The sequence below is a fragment of the Eschrichtius robustus genome, chromosome 3 (assembly GCF_028021215.1).
Source record: "Eschrichtius robustus isolate mEscRob2 chromosome 3, mEscRob2.pri, whole genome shotgun sequence".
In the NCBI taxonomy this organism is placed as follows: Eukaryota; Metazoa; Chordata; class Mammalia; order Artiodactyla; family Eschrichtiidae; genus Eschrichtius; species Eschrichtius robustus.
Genome location: NC_090826.1, coordinates 65,046,860 through 65,073,023, shown reverse-complemented (window position 1 = coordinate 65,073,023; position 26,164 = coordinate 65,046,860). Strand labels below are relative to the sequence as shown.

The 26,164-nt window shown below is 39.0% G+C and overlaps 1 protein-coding gene across 1 annotated transcript in view; it reads left to right on the top strand.

The window, feature by feature from the left end:
* ERICH3 (glutamate rich 3) overlaps positions 1-25,037 on the top strand; it is an 85,086-nt gene extending 60,049 nt beyond the window's left edge. Inside the window, exons 12-16 of the mRNA XM_068537547.1 lie at positions 3,129-3,578; positions 17,564-17,689; positions 22,692-23,196; positions 23,230-24,813; positions 24,851-25,037. Of these exons, the coding sequence (XP_068393648.1) occupies positions 3,129-3,578; positions 17,564-17,689; positions 22,692-23,196; positions 23,230-24,813; positions 24,851-25,037 (2,852 nt within the window). The remainder of the gene's footprint in view (positions 1-3,128; positions 3,579-17,563; positions 17,690-22,691; positions 23,197-23,229; positions 24,814-24,850) is intronic.
* Positions 25,038-26,164: the final 1,127 nt, after the last annotated feature.

Genomic DNA, 26,164 nt, shown 5'->3' with positions numbered 1-26,164 from the left:
AATTGCTTACCTCAGTGCTTGGTACAGAGTAGGTGCATAATCATGATTCGGTTTTATTTTTTTCCTCAATAAATGGTAACTGTGTCTACTATGCTTAATGTGATTTACAGGGTGAAATCACAAGAAAGAAATTTATTAGAATATACTTATCATGTATGATATCAGAGAGAGAAGAAGACTGAAAATCATAAAGCAATGATTATTTGATTTGGTGAGATTAATTTTTATCATGTAATTTCTACAATGATTTATGGAGAGCAGTAATTGGATTTGATTCCCATTTTACAGCCAAGGAAACAGAGCCTTAGAGAAGTTAAGTAGCATAACCAAAGTCAAAGCTGATGAGTAGCTTAGTCATGATTGGAACACCTAAGTTTGTCTTACAGAAAAACATAATATTTTCTCTCAAGCTCATGTTGCATAAAATAGTAGTGACGGAGAAGAAGGAATAGTTATCAATGAACAGTTATGATGACATGAAAAGAGAAAACAGTGAAGGACTGGGGACTGATTGATGTGGAAGGAGGAAAGTCAGAGATCCTGCTTAGGGTGTAGAACCATGGCACCAAACACACTGGCTTTGGCCAAGGACTCAGGCAGTGGGTGCAGATCAGGTTCCTACCATGAAGACCAAGGGCAGATTCTTAGCATCAGTACCTGGAGGGAGCACTGGAGAGATAAATGGAATTTGGTAGGAGGCAGAGCTGTTTCCTAACATGCCTCCAAGACAACTTTTTCCCTCCTAATGAAAAAAAAAATTACAATTTACAATTTACATATCGACCCAAAAATTCCTTTATATAAAACGTTCCTTTATATAAAAGTTTTTACATAAAAACTTTATTTCTAAGAGAATAAATAAAATTAGTGTTGAAAATCCCATTCCATGGCCCTAAAGCATTTTGAGCTTTTTTGTAGGCAAAGCCTGGCCCCAGTGTCTGTGTGAAAATGAGAGTGAGAAATGAGAGTGAAACGAAATTATACAGGGAGGTTAGAGAGAAATTTGAAAACTGAAATGAGTTTATATGGGAGGTCAGGTAGCCTTGCCACTCAGCGGCCATTCATTCACCTGATCTTTCTTAAGGACTGACTCAAAATTGAACCAGAGCATATTTCAGCCTTTGAAATAAAATAATACAATTAATAGAAGCTGCTAAAGAAAGAGGAGCACTCATTTTTTAAATTATGTGAACAACTCTCAGAGCCAAAAGTGAGAGTCCTGGTGTCAACATTCAGATGGTAGACAGGATATTTTTGGACATGCAGAACAATTATAACATTGTATCGTAGCTAACTGTGCAATTAATGAAAACCACTGATCAAACAAACCACTAGCACAGGGGAGTTGTTTTTCTTTTTTAAAAAAACAAATGTGAGATGCTTACGAGAGGGGGAGATTATAGTCCCTGAAGTTTCTGAACTAGTACAAATAAGATAGAGAACGACTGTCCTTGATCTGTGCGTTCCCCACAGAGAGACAGCACATCCAGATCTTATACAATGGAGATAAAGAATGAGTGGCTGAAGTACGTGATTCCTTTGAGAAACAGTGGTCATCTGGTGCCTGTCAAGGTAGTTGGAAGATAAGAACAAATGGAATTGTACTTAAGGGGTTCTGTTGCTTAAAGGCTTTTCAGAGTTTATTTTTTACTGCTGTGTAGAATCTCTCACATCTTTGTGGGAACTCAGTATGTCTCAGTGACTATACTCAAAATGCTAAGCCCTGTCATGGAGAGCCGTTGGGGCTAGAGGGAAGAGGATAAGAGTAAAGACAGGTATTTCTTCCCTTAAACTCTGCCTCAGCTGCTACAGCCATCTGGGTAGCTGACAAACAGAAAAAAACATAAACGGAAAAAAGAATCAGGAGCACACAGAGAAGAGCACACAAGAAAGCTAAGCAGCTTGTAAGTGTGGGCTATTTCATTTGAAAAATATATTCTATAAAAAAATTATAAACACAGGTCTATTTGGTTAAAAAAAAAATGAAAGGAGGTTTGTATTTTTCTGGCCCAAGGCAGTGCATCTTCCTTACAGAGTCAGCGTGTGTGTGTTAACTTTCTTGGAGATTTTTTAAAGTTTTTGTGTGTAATAAGTACTAAACCATTTTTGGCTCTGGTAAGTTTCCAGACTGCATATCTGTAGCATCACATCAGTGTACTGCATAGATCTCCTAGAATCTCTTTTACCGATTCTGTGTGCCCATCTCCAGCTTCTGCATCCTCTGTCTTCTTCAGAGGACAGTCCTAGGCTACTGGGTTTGCTTCACCCTCAGGCACAAAGGGCAAGGGAGTGCCAAGAGTTCATGTTCCCCCCAGGGTGGCCTGTAGCCATGTCTGACTGGAGCAGAGTATGGAAGCCCAGCTCCTTCCTCAAGGGAAGAAAAATTTTAATATAATTTAGACTCCAGAGGTTCCCATGGGATCAGGCTGAGGCTGAGATGTTGCTTGAAATAGCTCTCTTGATTGACTTCTTCGCTTCCCTGCCCTGCTTTACCCACACCCAGAAGAGTTTCTCTTGGAGCATATTTTTAATACATCACTGGCACATGAGTCCTCATCTCAGTGTCTGCTTCTGGGGAACCCAAAAAAAAGATCAGATCTCCCACACACACACATGCACACAGACACACACACAAAAGCATTAGCTCAAAATATTAAGTATCTAGGTATTATGCAAATGCATAGATATTTTTACCATACCGAGCTACCAGGGTGTACCAGTATGGCAGGTGTTACAGTAGATAAAAATTTAAACTTTATGCACAGAGAATACTGTGGATACATCCAAGACGGTAATGAAATAAGTGCTCTTGCTGAACAAGTAAAAGATTATTCAATTTCTTCCATAACAAAATAGATACTAGCAAAGGTTTTCCAGTGAAATGGCTTTCAACAAATACAATTGCTTTTCAGTTAAATGCGACTTCGTATTGAAGATTCTATGGACTCACAGATTTCACAGGTCTTTCTTTATCATGACAATTATGTGGACAAGATGGGGAAAGGGTATCAAATCTACTAAACTATATTAAAAATTTTAGTATGATTACTAGCATAATTCCCACAATTATTATTATTAAATCTCCCTTTATGGAAAAGCAATGATGTTGTCATTTTTAATTTTTGTAGATATAAGAACTGCTTCATCAACCTCATCCAGAAGTCACCCATATTCTAGTTGCAGTGAAGATGAATCTGCACTGGGGGACAGGGAAGCCCACGCTGAAAACAGTCCAAATGAAAGTGTCCGAAGTCCATCTTCTCAGGAGTTGAGTGAAAATGATGAGCCAGGAAAAACCCACCTTCCAATTGAGAATTCTCTAGAAATCGAAATTGATGACCAAGAAATAATAAAAGCAGATGTGGAGACCAAGCCTCTGCCAATAGAGGAAAACTTGGAGAATGTTCTTGAAGAAGAAGCAGAGAAAGGAACCCGAGTGATTGCAGAGGGCTTATCTGAGAAGTCCAGGGAACATGTTTCCAAGGAAGAAAAGGAAAAGAGTAAGAGTAACCTTTGGGAAGGAAGCGCTGCTAAGGTGAAGGACAAAAAAGCAGGTCCCCGTAGGGTGGATAAAGGTGGTAAGTATGGCCATTGAGTTGACCTGCCATTGTCTCTATGCATGGAAGCTGACCTTGATCATTGCACTCTGCCAAAGCTTGGGAAATACTATTGTGATAATGCCGGAGGGATTCAATTTTTTCCTATTTCTCTCTGTGTCACATGATCATACATGTATTTTCAGCTTGCTGTTTTCCTTTATTGCATTTTTAAAATTACTTGATAATTCTTATGTAGCCTGTTTCCTATTTTCTGTAAATTCCTTCCTATGGCAGTTCTATCTCAAGAATCAAATAAAACACAATACATGTCTGAAGGCAAGAGTATGTGTAGCTTTTTAGAGGTTACTTAGTACTAGCAATGCTATTTGTTCTTGTCCAAATATGCATTTATATGTATATGTAGCTAACATTGATAGGTGCTTGCTATGTGCCAGTGCTAAACACATACATTAACTTGTCTAATCCTCACAACAGCCCAATAGCCCCATGAGTTAGGTTCTATTATCATTATCTCCTTTTTACAGATGACAAAACTGTGGTTTGTAGAGGTTAAGTAAGATGTCAAGCATCATACAGCTAATAAGAAGCATTCCTAGGATTTGAATTCAGGGAGAGTGGTGCCAGTTTCTAAAGGTTTCCTATTTTATCGGTGCAATAGGAATTTATAGTTAAATAAAAATATAAAAATTTCATAGAAAACTCCAAACTGCACTTTAAGTTCTCTGAAACTGAGTAACTTTCTGATCCAGGGGTTTCTTGGGTGTGTTGGACAGTTCCATTTGACATAGAAAGTCTTGAAGCGTGTCCTAGCATGATCAGGCCCCAGTACCTTAGACACATGGAAGGTCTGATACTTTTCTCAACTTTAGGAGGACAGTTAAAGGATTGAGTTGTGTCCTGCGGATGGCCGGTTGTGCCTGCAGCTGTTTGGCTCTCACATAGTACCCTGTTCCCTATAACTTGTATCTCAGGCCTTTCCCTGATCTCTCCCATCTGTCTATCCTGCCAACATGGTGGGCATTCTTTTAGAGTCCAAGGTAAAATTTGTTGTCACATTTTAATAGTACTAAAATTCATCTGCGTTTTAAAACTTATGAATGCTTTTGATGTCTATAACATTTATTTTAGAAACTTAAAAGCTGTTATTAAACCACTGGTGCCTACAGCTAAGAATTGAGGATGTTGAATAGTTATCTTTCCATCCAATCTTTATCATTAACCTTCTACTATGCACTGTGGTCAATAAGAAATGTGTAAGAGAGGGTTCCTTCCATAAAATGTTAAGAGGAAGGCTTGGCACGCCAATAACTGGACAAGGTCAGTAGTCACATGTAAAACCAGAGAAGGTACAAATGTTACGGGGCTTCAGAGGAAGAGAAGACTCATTTGATAAAGTCACCTTGAAAGTTTTCATGAAAGACATATTTGAGGAAGGCTTTAAAGATTAGATAACATTTTGAAGGTGGAATGGAGGAGGATAAAACATGCCAAACAGCAGGAAGAAGCAAGGGATATAACCTTGGAATAAGTTAAACAAAAACTCTAGAATGAGCAGTTTGACAAACTTCAACCCACAGGCCAAATCTGGCCTACCACCTTTTCTTTTTGTATTGTCTGTGAGTGAAGAATGTTTTTATTTCTTTTTTTTTTCTTTCATTTTTAAATGGTTGTAAAAAATCAAAAGAAGAAGAATGTGTGATATGTGAAAATTATATTAAATTCATATTTCAGTGCCAGAAAATAAAGTTTTATTGGACTAGAGTCATGCTTATTTATTTACATATTCTTAGTGGCTGCTTTTGCTCTACAAGGGCAGAGTTAAGTAGTTGCAACAGAGACCCTATGGCCCACGAAGCCCTAAGGATTCACTGTTTGGCCCTTTACAGAAGAAGTTTGCCAACCTCTGCCCTAGAATTATAACATTAAGACCCCCAACATTTTCAAAATGATTTTGCCATATGTGAGTAAAGATTCTTATTAACATACATTTGAAGCCCTTTTATAAAATAATTCAAATTTTTGATCTTGGATTTTATCATTCAATTCTGGTACATGTAATGTATAATCTAGAAAATTTGTACAATTTGGCAAACTGCTGACCAAAAAGGTAGAGATGTTAAAGTTCAGTAGCAACATTGACATTATTACTAGTATTTCTTTTATTTCTACTTCAGAAAACTAGATTGTTTACCTGGATTTATGGAAGTAGACAACTTTTTGTAAAATAAGATGCACATGATATAGGCTGAAATTAGGGGATAGATAGAATAACAGAAGTATTCGACTAGGATCATATCACTTGGAAGAGAGTGGTTTTTTTTTTTTTCCCCCTCTGGATTTGTGAAATGAAGAGTGTATAGGTTTACTATTTTTCTCAACTATTATAGGAAGCCTGTGTTCTTGACTTAATGACATCTATAATTTTAAAACATTTTGTTATTATCTTTTCATTGAGGTGGGTTCAACACTAGATGGCAACGTTTATGACTATTTATCTCTCTTATGCTCTAATATATGTACCAAACCTCTTTATCCGTGTTTATTTTTCATTAACAGCTTATGAAATAACATTTAGAAAATAGAGAAAAGCGGTCTTAAAATTATCTATAGATTTATCACACACAAAAATCACCTTTAACATATGGTCAGTCTTTTTATTTCTAAAGTTAGAGTTTACAAAGTTATGTTTTCATATTTCCATAAAATGTTATATTTTGCTTTTTATTCTTAACCTTATACCATAAGTATTTTTATGTTATTATGTAATCTTCATGAATATGTTTAATGTCTGTGTATTATTCCATTCTGTGTTTTTTTCATAATTTAAACATTTTCCTATTTTTCCTATTTTCACTACTACTAGTAGTACTCTAGTATCTTATTACCTACGATAATTTGAAATTAATAATTATTTTCTTAGGCTAGGTTCCAAGAATTTTACTTTCTGGATCAAAGGTAATAGACATTTTAAAGTTTTTGAAAAAATTTTTTTTCTTAGAAGAGATTGGTTGAAAAGTTTATACAATACAGAACAGATGAGAATAAGATGAAAGCTAAAGGCTTCCTTGCCTGGCCTTTATTCTTTTTCCTGAGAGATAGATAGCTGTGGATAAGTTTTTCTGTGTGCATGATTCCAGAAAATTTTCTCTATATACACACATATATAAATGCATTGATATATTATATATATACAGACCTTATTTTTATATACAGATGGAAACATGATACATTTTTGTTTTACAACTTGCTTTTTTCACTTAACACTGTATCCTGAATATCTTTTCATATCAGCACATATAACTGTACTTTTATTCTTATTTACTGTATATGTTATGCCATTGTATTGCCTTAGTATCTTATAACTTTGCAACTTTTCTTAAAAATATGTTGCCTTCTGTGTAAGAACTGGTAGATTTGTTCTATGGTCCATCTTCCACAAAAGAACAAAATTTCTGGATTACGGAGGCCCAGAGGCAGAGAGAGTAAAGTACAGTGGAAAATAAGATATTAATAAGCAAAATAAAACAAAGACCATGTAAAATATTCAGAATGATGTAGAAAGATTATGGTATCAAAACCTAAGGATTAGTAGATTATGACAGTTGGGTGCTAATGTTTTTAAAATAAACTCAAGGAAATGATGCAATAAATTTGTAAATATTTAGAATAATAGATTAAAGGAAGTGACAGATATTCTCAAAGCCTTTATATTCCTAAGAAAATTTCAGATAAAATAAACCAGGTCTTGAAAGTATCGTGAGTTATATTGATATTGATGCCAAGCAAAGAGGTTATGGTGGTTCCTCCTCCTTAATTGAGTCTTCAGTTAGGTGGCTGAGGGAGAGAGGGATAGAATCAAAGTTATATGCTTGAAATGAAGGTCATTTAGGTCACTCTGCTGCAAAACACAGCTTATATGAGTTAGACCAGAAGGCTGGTGAAGATTGAAAAGTGTGTATTTTATTTAGCTCCCTGATTAGAACCTTAGATTGCAGTGAAATGGGGGCTGAGATAATGTGTAAAAGATTCTATCTCATTTTGTATAGCACTGCATTAATCAATTTCAACTAGACCTAGAATAAAAATTGTGATTATGTTAAGAATAAGTCTATGGGCTAAAAAAATGAAGTACAATTAATGATGTTTTGTTGTGTTTAAATTAATACAACTTAATCTGCATTGTTTTCACTTAAGATCATAGCAATGGATAAATTTGTAAAGTACTCCAGTCAATGCCTTCATACCTTTCAGGTTGATAACATAAAGCGATAACTTCCTTCTAACTATTTTATAATATGTCACACTTAATTGGGCTTTGTCCAGTCCACCAACAAATCAGGTGAATTTATATAAAAGATATGTCATAAGCAGTGAAGTGGATAAAGTAAAAGATTATAATTGCTAGCTACAATGAGATAGTGCCCTTGAGAGTTAATTCAGTATTATAGCGCATAGTGTTATTTTCGTGTGTTTATTTTTCTCTGTTATTTTTAGTTTAAGCTGTCTTAATGCATTGTGACACATGGTGTTCTAATGATGGAACAATTCATGTGGATTTGTGAAATTAATATAATGTATACATTATGAATATAAATAATATATTAAGAATAAAGTATTATATAGTATAAAGTAAAATGTATGTAGAAGTAGGCATTTTATACTTTTATATATGAATCAGCGGAAGTCATAGTGCTTGGCCAGGTCATATAGACCTAAAAAATGTTAGGACTAAAGTAAAATGCAATTTTATCATCACATAGGCAGGATAGAATGGTCTTGATGAAAGAACAAGAAAATCACGTGTTATGAGTTGCAGTCTAAATACAATTTCTGAATGAATTGTGAAAGCATATAGCTGTTTGTTTCAATAGATTTCTTCTGAAATGTTTGTTAGGTATCTGCTTTATGCCACACTGTTCCTGGTGTGAACATAACGAAGTCCTTCCCTATATGAGAGTTTATATTCAAGGAGGAGATGTGCCTAACAAGTGAAAGATAAACATGTAATGGGGCATCTGGGCTAAGTGCTAGCAGGAAAGAAAGTCAAGGTAAGGACGTAGAGTGATGGTTTGAGGAAGGGGTAGTATTTTTTAGGGCTGTCCTCTCTCAGTGAGGGGACATTTGAGCAAAGACCAGAATGAGGTGCGGGGGTGAGCCACTCTGTCATGTGAAGAAAGAGCACAGGAAGCAGAGGGCCCAGCAAATGCACAGAGTCTAAATTGGTAGCATCGTTGTTGAGTGAAGAATTTGGAAGGAGGTCAGTGTGACAGGAGCAGAATGGACAAGCCAGAGACTGGAGGAGATGAGGCCAGAGGGAAAAACTTATAGGCCATTGGGAGGAGTTTATTCTGAGGTAGGAAGCCATTGGAAAAATTAGTGCATACACATGACATGAGCTGAAAGTTTTGAAAAGATTCTTGCTACTGTGTGGAGGATAGAATTTAGCTTTCTGAGTATGTTATCTTCGAACAGCTGTGGTCTTGAGTTGTGATTAATCCTGGATTTTTGTAAGCAATGTTTCAATGCCAAAGGTAACACAGGAACATCTTTACTGTATAGGTAGATGATGTAAGTCATGAATTTTATCATAGTGAGTTGTTGGGAAGATAATTGATTGGCTACACAAAGATTGATCAAAGAACACACATAGTTTTCAAGGTGACTGGAAACTTGGAATAAACCTGCGTATATATTTACTCAGCTTTTATGGCCTTCTTATGTTCTTAAAATTCAAATGAAAAGTTCTTGGCAAAACTTTCTTCTCATATAGAATTGCTCAAGATACATAGCATTGTTTTTAACATATTTATTGGAGTATAATTGCTTTACAATGGTGTGTTAGTTTCTGCTGTATAACAAAGTGAATCAGCTATACATATACATATATCCCCATATCTCCTCCCTCTTGCATCTCCCTCCCACCCTCAATATCCCACCCCTCTAGGTGGACACAAAGCACTGAGGTGATCTTCCTGTGCTATGCAGCTGCTTCCCACTAGCAATCTGTTTTACCTTTGGTAGTGTATATATGTTCATGCTACTCTCTCACTTCGTCCCAGCTTACCCTTCCCCCTCCCTGTGTCCTCAAGTCCATTCTCTATGTCTGTGTCTTTATTCCTGTCCTGCCCCTAGGTTCTTCAGAACCATTTATTGTTTTTAGATTCCATATATATGTGTTAGCATAAGGTATTTGTTTTTCTCTTCCTGACTTACTTCACTCTGTATGACAGTCTCTAGGTCCATCCACCTCACTACAAATAACTCAATTTTGTTTCTTTTTATGGCTGAGTAGTATTCCACTGTATATATGTGCCACATCTTCTTTATCCATTCATCTATCAATGGACACTTAGGTTGCTTCCATGTCCTGGCTATTGTAAGTAGAGCTGCAATGAACATTGTGGTACATGACTCTTTTTGAATTATGGTTTTCTCAGGGTATATGCCCAGTAGTGGGATTGCTTGGTTGTATAGTAGTTCTATTTTTAGCTTTTTGAGGAACCTCCATACTGTTCTCCATACTGGCTGTATCAATTTACATTCCCACCAACAGTACAAGAGGGTTCCCTTTTCTCCACAGCCTCTCAAGCATTTCCTGTTTGTAGACTTTTTGATGATGGCCATTCTGACCGGTGTGAGGTGATACTTCATTGTAGTTTTGATTTGCATTTCTCTAATGATTAGTGATGTTGAGCATCCTTTCATGTGTTTGTTGGCAATTTGTATATCTTCTTTGGATAAATGCGTATGCAGGTCTTCTGCCCATTTTTGGATTGGGTTGTTTGATTTTTTGATATTGAGCTGCTTGTATATTTTGGAGATTAATCCTTTGTCAGTTGCTTCGTTGGCAAATATTTTCTCCCATTCTGAGGGCTGTCTTTTCATCTTGTTTATGGTCTCCTTTGCTGTGCAAAAGCTTTTAAGTTTCATTGGGTCCCATTTGTTTATTTTGTTTTTATTTCCATTTCTCTAGGAGGTGGGTCAAAAAGGATCTTGCTGTGATTTATGTCATGGAGTGTTCTGCCTATGTTTTCCTCTAAGAGTTTGATAGTGTCTGGCCTTACATTTAGGTCTTTAATCCATTTTGAGTTTATTTTTTGTGTATGGTGTTTGTTAGGGAGTGTTCTAATTTCATTCTTTTACATGTAGCTGTCCAGTTTTCCCAGCACCACTTATTGAAGAGGCTGTCTTTTCTCCATTGTATATTCTTGCCTCCTTTATCAAAGATAAGGTGACCATATGTGCGTGGGTTTGTCTCTGGACTTTCTATTTTGTTGCATTGATCTATGTTTCTGTTTTTGTGCCAGTACCATACTGTCTTGATTACTGTAGCTTTGTAGTATAGTCTGGAGTCTGAGAGCCTGATTCCTCCAACTCCGTTTTTCTTTCTCAAGATTGCTTTGGCTATTCGGGGTCTTTTGTGTTTCCATGCAAGTTGTGAAATTTTTTGTTCTAGTTCTGTGAAGAATGCCATTGGTAGTTTGACAGGGATTGCATTGAATCTGTAGATTGCTTTCGGTAGTATAGTCATTTTCACAATGTTGATTCTTCCAATCCAAGAACGTGGTATATCTCTCCATCTGTTTGTATCATCTTTAATTTCTTTCATCAGTGTCTTATAGTTTTCTGCATACAGGTCTTTTGTCTCCTTAGGTAGGTTTATTCCTAGATATTTTATTCTTTTTGTTGCAGTGGTAAATGGGAGTGTTTCCTTAATTTCTCTTTCAGATTTTTCATCATTAGTGTATAGGAATGCATGAGATTTCTGTGCATTAATTTTATATCCTGCTACTTTACTAAATTCATTGTTTAGCTCAAGTAGTTTTCTGGTAGCATCTTTAGGATTCTCTATGTATAGTATCATGTCATCTGCAAACAGTGACAGCTTTACATCTTCTTTTCCGATTTGGATTCCTTTTATTTCTTTTTCTCTGATTGCTGTGGCTAAAACTTCCAAAACTGTGTTGAATAATAGTGGTGAGAGTGGGCAACCTTGTCTGGTTCCTGATCTTAGTGGACATGGTTTCAGTTTTTCACCATTGAGGACAATGTTGGCTGTGGGCTTGTCATATATGGCCTTTATTATGTTGAGCTAAGTTCCCTCTATGCCTACTTTCTGCAGGGCTTTTATCATAAATTGGTGTTGAATTTTGTCGAAAGCTTTTCCTGCATCTATTGAGATGATCATATGGTTTTTCTCCTTCAATTTGTTAATATGGTTTATCACACTGATTGATTTGTGTATATTGAAGAGTCCTTGCATTCCTGGGATAAACCCCACTGGATCATGGTGTATGATCCTTTTAATGTGCTGTTGGATTCTGTTTGCTAGTATTTTGTTGAGGAGTTTTGCATCTATGTTCATCAGTGATATTGGCCTGTGTTTTCTTTTTTTGTGACATCTTTGTTTGGTTTTGGTTTCAGGGTGATGGTGGCCTCGTAGAATGAGTTTGGGAGTGTTCCTCCCTCTGCTATATTTTGGAAGAGTTTGAGAAGGACAGGTGTTAGCTCTTCTCTAAATGTTTGATAGAATTTGCCTGTGAAGCCATCTGGTCCTGGGTTTTTGTTTGTTGGAAGATTTTAAATCAGTCTCAATTTCAGTGCTTGTGATTGGTCTGTTTATATTTTCTATTTCTTCCTGGTTCAGTCTTGGAAGGTCGTGCTTTTCTAAGAATTTGTCCATTTCTTCCAGGTTGTCCATTTTATTGGCATATAGTTGCTTGTGGTAATCTCTCATGATTCTGTGTATTTCTGCAGTTTCAGTTGTTGCTTCTCCTTTTTCATTTCTAATTCTAATGATTTGAATCTTCTCCCTTTTTTTCTTGATAAGTCTGGCTAATGGTTTATCAATTTTGTTTATCTTCTCAAAGAACCAGCTTTTAGTTTTATTGATCTTTGCTATTGTTTCCTTCATTTCTGTTTCATTTATTTCTGATCTGATCTTTATGATTTCTTTCCTTCTGCTAACTTTTGGGGTTTTTTGTTCTTCTTTCTGTAATTGCTTTAGGTGTAAGGTTAGGTTGTTTATTTGAGATGTTTCTTGTTTCTTGAGGTAGGATTGTATTGCTATAAACTTCCCTCCTAGAACTTGTTTTGCTGCATCCCATATGTTTTGGGTTGTCGTGTTTTCATTGTCATTTGTTTCTAGGTATTTTTAAATTTCCTCTTTGATTTCTTCAGTGATCTCTTGGTTATTTAGTAGTGTATTGTTTAGCCTCCATGTGTTTGTATTTTTTACAGATTTTTTCCTGTAATTGATATCTAGTCTCATAGCATTGTGGTCCAAAAAGATACTTGATACATTTTCAATATTCTTAAATTTACCAAGGCTTGATTTGTGACCCAAGGTATGATCTATCCTGGAGAATGTTCCATGAGCACGTGAGAAGAAAGTGTATTCTGTTGTTTTTGGATGGAATGTCCTATAAATATCAATTAAGACCATATTGTTTAATGTTTCATTTAAAGCTTGTGTTTTCTTATTTATTTTCATTTTGAATGATCTGTCCATTCGTGAAAGTGGGGTGTTAAAGTCCCCTACTATGACTGTGTTACTGTCAATTTCCCCTTTTATGGCTGTTAGCATTTGCCTTATGTATTGAAGTTCTCCTATGTTGGGTGCATAAATATTTACAATTGTTGTATCTTCTTGGATTCATCCTTTGATCATTCGGTAGTGTCTTTCTTTGTCTCTTGTAATAGTCTTTATTTTAAAGTCTATTTTGTCTGATATGAGAATTGCTACTCCAGCTTTCTTTTGATTTCCATTTGCATGGAATATCTTTTTCCATCCCCTCACTTTCAGTCTGTATGTGTCCCTAGGTCTGAAGTGGGTCTCCTGTAGACAGCCTATACAGGTCTTGTTTTTTTGTCCATTCAGCCAGTGTATGTCTTTTGGTTGGAGCATTTAATCCATTTACCTTTAAGGTAATTATTGATATGTATTTTCCTATTACCATTTTCTTAGTTGTTTTGGGTTTGTCATTGTAAGTCTTTTCCTTTTCTTGTGTTTCCTGCCTAGAGAAGTTTCTTTCGCATTTGTTGTAGAGCTGGTTTGGTGGTGCTGAATTCTCTTAGCTTTTCCTTATCTGTAAAGGTGTTAATTTCTCCATCGAATCTGAATGAGATCCTTGCTGGGTAGAGTAATCTTGGTTGTAGGTTCTTCCCTTTCATCACTTTAAATATGTCCTGCCACTCCCTTTTGGCTTGCAGAGTTTCTTGCAAAAGATCAGCTGTTAACGTTATGGGGATTCCCTTGTATGTTAATTGTTGTTTTTCCCTTGCTGCTTTTAATATTTTTTCTTTGTATTATTTTTTGATAGTTTGATTAATATGTGTCTTAGCGTCTTTCTCCTTGGATTTATCCTGTATGGGACTCTATGCACTTCCTGGATTTGATTGACTATTTCCTTACCCGTATCAGGGAAGCTGTCAACTATAATCTCTTCAAATATTTTCTCAATCCCTTTTTTTTTTTTCTCTTCTTCTTCTGGGACCCCTATCATTCAAATGTAGGTGCATTTAATGTTGTCCCAAAGGTCTCTGAGATTGTCCCCAATTCTTTCCATCCCTTTTTCTTTATTCTGTTGTGTGGTAGTTATTTCCACTATTTTCTCTTCCATGTCACTTATTCGTTCTTTTGCCTCAGTTATTCTTCTTAGCATGTTTTAAGATGGGAACAATTTGTGTAGTTTCAAAGCAAGCAGAGGAGAGGGAATGAATTTAGAAAGCTTGCCTACTAATATTGCAAACCATATCCTTGCTACCACTTTTCAATGAATTATCAAATTTAAAAAGAATTGGTGGAAATTGAGAACTGTCAGCAATAGTACAGGGACATAAGGCCTCTCATCATTATAGGTGAAATTGTTAATTGATACCTCCTGTTTTGAAGTACCTAGAGAAACATATGTCAAAAGCTTCTAAAAAAAAAAAAAAAAAAGCTTCTAAAAATTATCATGCTCTTTGACCCAGAAATTCCAGTTCCAACAATTTATCCTAAGGCAATAGTCAGAAATAATAAAATAATTATAAGTAGTATTTTAAGTAGCTTTATAATCACAAAAATGGTAATAATTCAATATTTAACACTAGGCAGTTGGTTAGCCAAATTTTAGTAAAACCTTATTAGAATATTCTGTGCAGTTATTGAAGAATAGTTCTTATTTAATGATATGTGGATATAGTCACAATATATTGCTAAATGAATAAAATGGGATACAAAATGTCATCTAACTGAGAGTAAAAAAATACTTAGAAATCTTCCAAAGTATTAACTAGTATTTGTTTCTGAGTGGTGAAACTAGGATATTTTTGTTTTCTTCTCTGTACTTTTTATCATTTCAAGCTTTAAGTAGTGAATATGTACTATTTTCATATTTTGGGAAAGTACAATGTATATATTATTTTAAAATATGTTTGTTTCATAATAAAAGAAGCTCACATTGGAATGCAATAATATTTTGGTATTTTAAAAACATCTTGAAATATCCTATATCATTTGAGTGGAAAAAGTATTTCTCTGTGAAATTCTGTTTGAGCCTCTTCCATTTTGCTACAAACGCTGTGGGAACTGACAACTCTGTTTGCTTTTAATGGTCATCTTTATAGCAAGGTGAAGGAGCGGAGCCTTGAGGGATGAAGGGCTAAATAGATAGAGGAAACAGGGTGATGTGTCACAGTGCTGGCATGGGAGTCTCAGCATGCATAGTCCTCCTTTACTGTAGGTGGAAAATGGTCAAAGTTAGACACTGGCCAAGGTCTTGCTTTTAAGTTTCAGTTTCAGAAGAACATCTGAGAAAAAAATGACCAAGTGAGGTCTTTTCTGATCTCACACCTAATAAATCCTTAATGCTCAGGCCAGTGTCCCATTCTTGCTGAATCTGAAGCAGGCAGCACCTAACTGTCCAGGCTCTCTTCGACTTCCAAAGCCTAACCCTCTAGGGGCAAGCCAGCTGACGTGAGCAAGTGGTGATTACAGTCCTGAGACAGAAGGATTACATGCTTCAGGCAATTCTGAGTGAGTCGTAATTTTCAGATTATGCTAGTACTGTTTGGCTTCTTAGAATAGTCTTTTGGTTCAATAGCTGCTAATTGTTTATTATTATTATTATTTTTGTAAACCATATTGAAAAAATTTTCAATTGACATATAATTGATATACAGCATTATATTAATTTCAGGTGTACAACATGATTCAATATTTGTAAAATAAACCATATTTCTTTTTAGCCTGTGGACTACTTGGGGGAGAAACCTAGATGTCCTGTTGGCTCTGATGAAACAAAGCTTCAGTAATTGATACCAAATCAGGCTTCCTCCCACCCTCCTGCCTACCATCCTTGGGGTTTCTATTGCTTAGTCAGCAAAGCAGATTTATACACAAAGACCTAAAACACTGTTTATTTAAACTCTCTAGTTATACAGTGCTGTGGGTAAGATGATATTTAACTTATAGGTACTGTGTTATAAAGTTACTAAACTAACGGTTGACTTGGTTTTAAAAAATCCAACTATGACCTAAGTTTCATGAGTTGATGTCATCTTTAAATTATTGTAAAAGACTTTTTTTTATTTGGTGTATTGGATGAATGAGGAAAACTGATGTTCAAAAATTTTTTTAAAGAGAATACATTGGAACTATGTGATGCACCTCTTTTCATTTCCACGTTTGTTCTCTTAAGATTAGTATAGTTAAGTCATTCCATTTTTTCTCCAAAAGCCACATGAGGCAGATATTTCACTATTTGTTTCCAAACACAGAGGGATCAGTAAGTAACTAACTGCTCCTTAGCAATCCACCTTAAACTGAGCAAGGGACCACATTCTAGTTGTGTTTTTTCTTGAAGTACAGTCTTTGGACCAAATTGCTCAGAATATCTGAGAGGAAAGAAAGCAAGAAAGGAAGAGAGAAGGTAGGTAGAAAAGGAAAGGGAGAGATAGAGAGCAAGGGAGGGAGGGAGGGAGGGGGGAAAGGGTATTTTGGAGAAACTGTGCTCTTATCTAGGAGGGCAAATCTAGGTCTAGTGTTATTTGAGTGAGCTTTTGTTAACCAGGAGGTGGCATAATGAAAGATGTCAGGGATTTAGAGACACAGGTCACCAGATGATAGGCAAGGGATGTAGACAGGGATGTGTCAGACACTAAGGACAAAGTTAATGGATATTAAAGTGTTGTCGAGAGTTATCAGATTGGGCGATAATACTTATAATAGACATGCTCATCATTTCATCATCTATTATTATTTATTAGGTGCTCAGGCACTTGTTAATAAGTGAAATATAAGCATGTTCTACAGGTATTATTTCATTTAATCCTCCCAATGTAACCACTGAGTAGATATCTCTTTTAGACAGATGGGTAAACTGAGGCTTAAGCTTAGGCTGAAGAACTTACCCAAGCTGACACAGTTAGTATGGGACTTGAACTTCTTAGGTCTTTGTGTTCCTAAAGTTCAGTGCTAGTAATCAGCTGCAGATAACAGGAATCTCTACAACAGCTTTTACTGTCAAATTTATAGGAATCATGCAATAGCTTTTTGGCTCTGTTCACATAGAGTGAGTATTGGGGTCAAATCACTAAAATCTACTAATGGATGAAATGCTTATAGTATAGTCAGTTCTGGTAGTTTTAGAAATCTAATAGAACAATGACGATTGGGATTATAAAAGCCATAACACGTTTCTAAAAAGCAAAAGGCAACTAAACTCCTTTCCATTCATCTCATTGCATGGGTATTTGGCAAATCCGTCACTGCTTCTGGCTGTTGCCTTTTTTTCTTTAATGCAAGTATTTCTTTGCATGGATTTCTTTACTTCATGATCTTCTATTGTGTTTTCTTTTTGAAATCATAGCTTGAGCTCTGTTTAATCTTAAATGTTAAAAACAGGATCATATTTTAATGTGAATGCTTTTAAATTAATCCCACTTTCTGCTGTTCCACTTACAATGTTCCCATGACCTGTTTTTAACACCTTTTGATATATTATATGGTCTCCAATCAGTTGGACAGGTAGTAGCTGAAGCTGTGGGTCCTGGCTGCCACTGCCACTATGATTCTGAGTCTGGTGTTAGCAGTGCAGACAGAGGAGAGAAGCACTCAAGGAAGGTGGAGATTGACACAGGTGCAGGTAAGGGCACATCGTTACCTAGGAAAGACCTTCAGAAATCCTCTGCAAAAGACAGTGCTGTTTCCATCTTTCATCTTCCTATCCTTGTTTCCTCCTTCTACCAGCTTTATTTTCTTTTCAACTAGTGAATATGATGGCAGGAGGTGGAGGCATTAAGGGGAGCTTTGGAGCTGACAGCAGATATGAAAATTATCATTCTTCCTTGAATACAGTGGTGCTTAGAATTTTTTTAAAAAGGACTTCAGATAATGAAAAATACTGGTAGGGATTTTCAGACCAGTCTTATTTCTTAGCCTGCCTCCCAGTTAGCTGACCAGGTAGGTGGATATACCTAACTGACCCATTGGAGACATGAAGAGACCAGGCACATTTCATGATGATTTACTTGAACTCCTTATTTTATAAAACTCGGGAAGTATTCATTGCCATCAGCAGATGACCTGGCTCTTGGTGATGAGTACTCCAGCTGCAAGAGTGTGCATTAGAGTGACTCAACAGGCCATGACTCATACATATCTGGTCAAACAGCCCGTGTCCTTGAAATCAGGTTTCCCTATATTTAGTGGATGACTTTTAAAAAACACCCTGATTTGAATACACGCATGTGTGTGTGGCAGTTGGCGGGGGGAGGGTGATTCATTTTATTCCTCATATGGTCACATTACCCCCGCCTCCAATTTTTAATAACAGGCATCAAGCGCTGAGAGGTATTTGAGATTTCACTCTATTATCAAGTAAATAAGTTAGCCAGCCACAGTTGCATCAGAAGACACAAGACTCCTGGGTCAGAGAAAAAGGACTTTATTACTCACAACAAATAGAAGCAGCCAGACGATTTGCACTTGTGCTGGTTCCCTGAGCTCCCGTTCCCCCGGGGCAATGTGGAGAGGACCAGGTGACATTTGAACTTGCAGTGGGCTGAGTTGCAGAAGGACACTGAGCTTCGAGAATCCAAATCTTTCGTAATGGGAGTTCAACCAGAGGAGTTCTAGTGTACCTCCCCAAACTTCTGCAATGCAGGTAGAGTAGTTGTTGTCTATTAAATCCAATTCAAGCAAGAAAATATCATACATTGTACGCAGTGGGAGGGGAGTGTGTAAGGAAGATTTGTTAGGGCTTCCTGTGTGCCAGGCACTGTGCTAAGCATGTTATGGTTTACTCTCACAAGGATTCTGTGAGTCAAGTGTTGCTTTTCCCGTTTTATGGGTAAGAGAATGAAGGCTTAGAGAAGTGTTATTTCCCAAGTTCGTACAACTATGTGGCAGAGCTGGCATTCTCACCCAGGTCTGCCTGACTCCCAAGTACACACTCAGCCACTAAATCAGATTTCCCCTGTTTGTGAACATTGCTCACTTTCTTATATTCATTATTTTTTTCCCCCAAAAGCCCATGAGGTTGCTATCAAAACCATGTCGTATTTTTGTACTGATATTTCTTAGAAGGGCTTCAATTACTCTTTCTCCTTTGCTTCAGAAATGTCATGTCTGACTCCCCTGTGTGTGTGTGTGTGTGTGTGTGTGTGTGCATGTAATAGCTCAGCTGGATGCCATTAGCACTTTCTCTCCTAGAATTTAGGCATAGTATATTATTACATGGTGGCTAGGCAATTTTATTACCCTGTATTCCTGAATGTTCTTTAATTCCATAAATTTAGAGGCCAGCTTAGCAAAACAGAGGACTTTCTTTAAATATTTTTCATTATTGACTTTTTTTTTAAACATCTTTATTGGAGTATAATTGCTTTACAATGGTGTGTTAGTTTCTGCTGTATAACAAAGTGAGTCAGCTATACGTATACATACATCCCCATATCTCCTCCCTCTTGTGTCTCCCTCACACACTCCCCATCCCACCCCTCTAGGTGGACACAAAGCACCGAGCTGATCTCCCTGTGCTATGCGGCTACTTCCTACCAGCTATCTATTTTACATTTGATAGTGTATATACGTCAATGCCACTTTCTCACTTCATCCCAGCTTACCCTTCCCCCTCCCCATGTCCTCAAGTCCATTCTCTACGTCTGCGTCTTTATTCTTGTCCTGCCCCTAGGTTCTTCAGAACCACTTTTTTTTTAGATTCCAGCTATATGTGTTAGCATACAGTATTTGTTTTTCTCTTTCTGACTTACTTCACTATGTATGACAGTCTCTAGGTCCATCCACCTCACTACAAATAATTCAATTTTGTTTCTTTTCATGGCTGAGTAATATTCCATTGTATATATGTGCCACATCTTCTTTATGCATTCATCTGTCGATGGACACTTAGGTTGCTTCCATGTCCTGGCTATTGTAAATAGAGCTCCAATGAACATTGTGGTACATGACTCTTTTTGAATTATGGTTTTCTCAGGGTATATGCCCAGTAGTGGGATTGCTGGGTTGTATGGTAGCTCTATTCTTAGTTTTTTAAGGAACGTCCATACTGTTCTCCATAGTGGCTGTATCAATTGGCATTCCCACCAACAGTGCAAGAGGGTTCCCTTTTCTCCACACTCTCTCCATCATTTATTGTTTGTAGATTTTTTGATGATGGCCATTCTGACTGGTGTGAGGTGATACCTCATTGTAGTTTTGATGTGCATTTCTCTAATGATTAGTGATGTTGAGCTTCCTTTCATGTGTTTGTTGGCAATCTGTATATCTTCTTTGGAGAAATGTCTATTTAGGTCTTCTGCCCATTTTTGGATTGGGTTGTTTGTTTTTTTGATATTGAGCTCCATGTGCTGCTTGTAAATTTCGGAGATTAATCCTTTGTCAGTTGCTTCATTCGCAAATATTTCCTCTCATTCTGAGGGTTGTCTTTTCATCTTTTTTATGTTTTCCTTTGCTGTGCAAAAGCTTTTAAGTTTCATTAGGTCCCATTTGTTTACTTTTGTTTTTATTTCCATTTCTCTAGGAGGTGGGTCAAAAAGGATCTTGCTGTGATTTATGTCATAGAGTGTTCTGCGTATGTTTTCCTCTAAGAGTTTGATATTGTCTGGCCTTACATTTAGGTCTTTAATCCATTTTGAGTTTATTTTTGTGTATGGTGTTAGGGAGTGTTCTAATTTAATTCATTTACATGTAGGTGTCCAGTTTTCCCAGCACCGCTTATTGAAGAGGCTGTCTTTTCTCCATTGTATATTCTTGCCTCCTTTATCAAAGATTAGGTGACCATATATGCGTGGATTTATCTCTGGGCTTTCTATCTTGTTGCATTGATCTATGTTTCTGTTTTTGTGCCAGTACCATACTGTCTTGATTACTGTAGCTTTGTAGTATAGTCTGAAGTCAGGGAGCCTGATTCCTCTGACAACTTTTTAATATACTTTCATGCAGGAATTTGAATAACAACACATATACTACTAAAGGGACTTGACACATTGTTGTTCCTCATGGTTTTCATTTGCTTTGAATCCAGTAATAATCTGTAACAAAATAAAACAAACTGTATTCTTTCAAGTGAATTGGCTCCATGTTCTCTGAGTGAGCATTTGGTTCTATATTTAGTAAATAACTGCTGTGATATGCTGAGGACCCCCTATAAAAGTCAACACCACCCCCGCTGATAGACCTCACATTTCTATGTTACTCATTTGAATAAAGTTACCTTCCAAATACATTTTTAAAGGAAATGTAATATCTGCTGTTATTGTCTTACTTCAAAATGTTATTTTAATAGTCGGCAAGAGGCCAAGGGAAGGCAACAAAGGACAGCCAGGTGCGGTGTTAGGAGAGGAACTGGAGTTATAAGACATTCCCAGATGGGGTATCAGAATAGGGGTGAAGTGAGTAAGATCAGGGCTTTAGGTTTCTGGGAGATTGTTGGTGATGGGGTGGGGGTGAGATGGCTATCCAAAAGGGCAAGCAATAGAAAAAATGTGAGGAAGACACACTTGCCTGCTTTTTAAATTTATATAATTTGGAGGTTGACACCCTGGTTTTATAACTTCTTATTTTACAGCACCTAGTCCAGTGTGTTTTACAAATGAAAAAGATTAGATTGATAGAAAGCATTGAGATGACCATTTTAGAAGCTATCTCCCTAAGTATTATTCTGCAGTTGGAAAATTTAAATGCTTTGGGTATTTGGCCTGAAATGCCTTTATTTATTTTGCATGGATCATTGCAACAGAAATACATGTAGTTGCTAAATAATAAGAAATCTATTTGAAGCCTTCTAAGAAACATATTGAACTTGTATTTATTGAAGTATAAAAGCTAGAACACCCAGATTTGCAGGAAATTATGGATGAGAACTTATGAAATACTTCAAGTAGGTTATTTATGTTGAAAATTGTCCCAGACTACAAAGTCTTGTCTTGCTCTGTGATCCTGTTTTGCCAAAGGCAAATCAGTTTCTGAATGTAGATGGGAGGTATTCTGACCTATAATACAAATTTGTGTCTTTAGTAAAAAGTCTTACCTTGAACTACAAAGTTATTTGATGACTATATCTAGATATAGTAGCTTTAATGGGAGTAATGTATGGGATAATGATCAGCTCACATTGTATTACGATTCTGTTGCTAAATGCCCATATGAGTACAAGAAACATACGCTAACAGGCATATTATGGTGCTATAGGGAACAATGATTCTTAAGATTAAGTCCTCACTATTTTCCTTGTTGCATACTTTTTGTCTGCAAGTCCTAATATTTCAAATGAAAGTGGGATATGTGTGTGTGTGTGCGTGTGACAGAGAGAGAGAGAGAGAGATTTTGTTATTTTAAGACATGGACTTTTTGTTTGTTTTCAACATTTCTGATGTTCAATTTTCCTTTAATACCAACGTGCCCATTAAATTTGATACCATTTCTTTTCATCACAAAAAGCCATCGTTAAATCATGGTACATGTTATAGTCAATGGCATCCTAGAACCAAGAAAATGTTGTATAGATAATATAAGTAGCCCCTTGATATTATATATAAATATCTCTTATATATCTAAGAGTTTTTGTAATATCCCTTCCCTGCACTTTGATTAAAGTAACCTTGATTTCTAACCTTATTTTCTAGCACCGAACAGGAATTTAGTGGTGGAGGAAAGGGCAGCACTCAGCTCAAACAAGGAATCCAAGCAAGTTGCATCAGAAGAGCATACACTGGAGAAGAAAGACGTGGTGGAGGAAGATGAAGGTCCCCAACCCAGGGATGCTGACACAGAAGAAAAAGGGGATGCAGTGCCGTGGGGAAAAGCAGGGGTTCATGAGGTTCCCTTGGGGCAGTGGAAGCCAACAGTAGAGCAGCCGGCATTAGTAGGACAGTTTACAGAGGAAAGAAAGATCCCTCAGGGCGTAGTAGGTGGGGCAGAGGCAGAAGCAGAAGGGGATAGAAGGCCACAAAAAGAGGGGTTAGACCCCAGAGGACGAGAGGCAGCAAGAGATTCTGGAGGTCTGAGTGAAGGCGCGGCTTCCGAGGAGCAGGCCTTGAAGCAGACGGTGCTGGAGACGGACACGGCAGCTTCCGACGGGGAGCAGGGTGGGGGGAAGGCCGTGCTTACAAGCCAGGCAGCAGCCCTGAAGTCACAGAGCGCTCAGGAGGCAGCGGCCCTGAGAGAGGCGGCGAGGCCGGAGGAGGGAGAGCCTGAGGGAGCGGCTGTGAGCGGGGCCGGGCCTGCACAGCCAGGTGTGGAGGACAGTGAGGGGGAAGCGTCCACAGACCTAGAGGACGTGGGACCCGGAGAAGACGCTACATCCGAGAGAGAGGAGGGCTTAGAAGAGGCCATACTGCGGGGAGAGGAGTCAGCCAGGGAGAGGGGGGCAGTTCTGGGAAGGGAAACGCCCTTGAGCTCCTCCACTTCTGTGAAGGCCCAGGCAACTCGGACGGGGGTGTTGGAGGACAGCCTCGAGGGACTTCGTAAGGACCCTGTGGAAAGGGAGGGGGCTGGGATGGAGGCAGAGCGTAAGACGGAAGATGAGAGGAAAGAAGTGTCACCTGAGGAATTAGATGCAGCGCCCGAGAGAAGGACAGCTGAGAGGCCGAAGCCACCTCTGGGGGAAACCGAATCCGAGAGGGAAGCGGTGACAAGGACAAAGGCGCTTCAGGATGAAGACACTTTAGAAGAAGAGCAAAAGTTGCAAGAGGAAGAGGGGGAACCCATGAAGGAGGTAAGACCCGAGGAAGAGACACAAGCCCCCCAGAATGACACAGAGCATGATGCTGAGGTTGAAGCAGCCATGCGGGCGTCTGAACTGACTGGAGACGCAGGGCCGCGAGGAGAGGCTCCACTGAGAGAGCGAGAGGTGACCATGTCTGTAGCATCCCCTGGATTTGAAGAGTCCCTGGAAGACATAACGGTTTGGGGGAAAGAAGGAGGAGGAAGACTGAGAGAAGCTGGAGGCACAGGGCCCAGAGGCAGAGCAGAGCTGCTCGTCGGGGAGAACGTGGCCCCCGCAGGGCAGGACGGGGGCCCGAGCCCTGCAGGAGGCGGGGTGTCAGGAGCTCCCGAAAGCGAGCCCTCGGGGAAGGCGCAGACACCCGGGGCTGCCGGCGAGGCCCGGGAGTGCGCAGCCAAAGATCAAGCCAGCCTGATGGGCTGGGAGGGGAGGGATAAAGAAGGGCCTTTACAGGGGCCACAGGGAGTGGCTGTCCCAGCCATGATCCAAGAAGATGCTCCCGAGGGAGACTCCACCGTGGCAGGAAAGTTGAGTGAAGAAGTGATGGATGAGGACCCAGAGGAGGCGGCGGAGGAAGAGTGCACTCTGGGGGTAGGGCTGATGAAGAGCGGGGCCACCGAGGGGGACGGGGGCTTGCGGGCCGTGGCTGCAGCTGGGGAAGATGGCCACCAAGGAGGAGGAGCGGCCGGACCAGCCGCAGAGCGGGAGGCATCGGCAGGTTCAAAGCCAGCTGCGGGGCAAACAGAAGCACGTGAAGCCTCCTCCTTTTCAGATGTGGCTGAGGAGGAAAGCTGGCACAGAGTGGGTGAGACACTAGGAGAAACGGCAGCTGCAGAGAAGGTGGCGGTCGAGGAAAGAGCGCTGAGCGGGGAGGAGGTGCCCGCGACCGAGGAGGCGACAGTGACTTGGGAGACGGAGGCTGCGGTCGAGGCTCCAGGGGAACCTTCTGACCTGGAAGGGAGGGCCCCACTGCCAGCGCCGGCTCGGGAGGGAGGGGACGCTAAACCCACACAGGAGGCGGAGTCCCTGGGAGAGGAGGCAGGGACGCGGAGCCCTGAGGAGGGGCAGGAGTCGGGGGCAGCTGAAGAATTCAGACTGGGATTATCCCAAGAGAGCGGGTCAGAGCCCAGGAGAGAGAGTGCACGGGACGCAGGAACACTCCCTGGAAAGCCCGATTGCACTGGGACCCAAGAGAAGCAAGAGCACGCAGTGCACAGAGGAAGTGAAGACCCAGATGTTTCGCTGAACCACAGGAAGGCCTAAGAGCCTTCGCGGCTGATGGTGAGTTTAAGCCTGACCTGTCTGCAGGATTAAACAGATTCCCCCACCTGGGGTCTCCTCCCCTTTGGGTTGGCTCATGCCTTTCTCAGTGTCTGCACACACACACGCTTCAAGTCTGGGCTGCTGAGCCCCAAGCCCATCAGGACGGGGGGCTGGGTGAGACGGACAGGGTGGCCAAAGCCACACAGGGACCAGTTTCTATTCCCTTTGCAGCTCTAAGTCACAGCCCCTGTCTTTGCAAGCACAGCTCTCTGAAGCAGTGAGATCCTCCTTGCCTCCCTTACAGGGCCCCAGAGATGGGTACAGAGGAGAGCGTGTGCCACAGGGACAGGTCACAGGAGGAAAGGCTTAAACTCTATTCCAGAATTAATTTCCCTTTGTGATTGTCTGCCTTTAAATGGGCTCTATGTCTCCATTCTGCACTTTTGTGAAGTTTAATAAATATATATAACATATATCTGTAACATATGTTAAAATATTTAAAACGTGTTAAAATATATATATAGATGTAAAATATTGAAGATTGTAACTAAAGACCAAAATTATTTCCAACATTTCCTCGTGTTCCTGCTATTTCCTTGATGCCCTCGTATCCTTAGCGCCTGGTTGCTACTATCCTGAGTGACTATATTCAGAGTCCTATCCTTTTTATTATTTTTCAGGATATTTTCAAGACGTCTTCTGGAAGACTTAGGGCGGAGGAGAAGGATCACCTGAGCATCTCACCAGGACTTTAGATTTTTTTTTTTTTAACATCTTTATTGGCGTGTAATTGCTTTACAATGGTGTTTTAGTTTCTGCTGTATAACAAAGTGAATCAGCTAATGAGGACTTTAGATTTTATCTTTTTTTGTTTTTTTAAATCCCTGTGCTTGTCTGAGCAGTTCCCAGTCGGCCAATGCTGGTCTGTAGCACCTCAAATACCTTGAGAAGAGCTGCTCAGATGCTCCCTGGGGTGCTGGTTCCTAATGGAGGACTGGGAGGCTGATACCTAAGTCTACATAGTTAACATGTCTACATTCAAATCAAATTGATAGTTTTCAAATGTTTGACTTTTACCAAAGATTACCTGAAAGTCCCAGTCCTGATGTC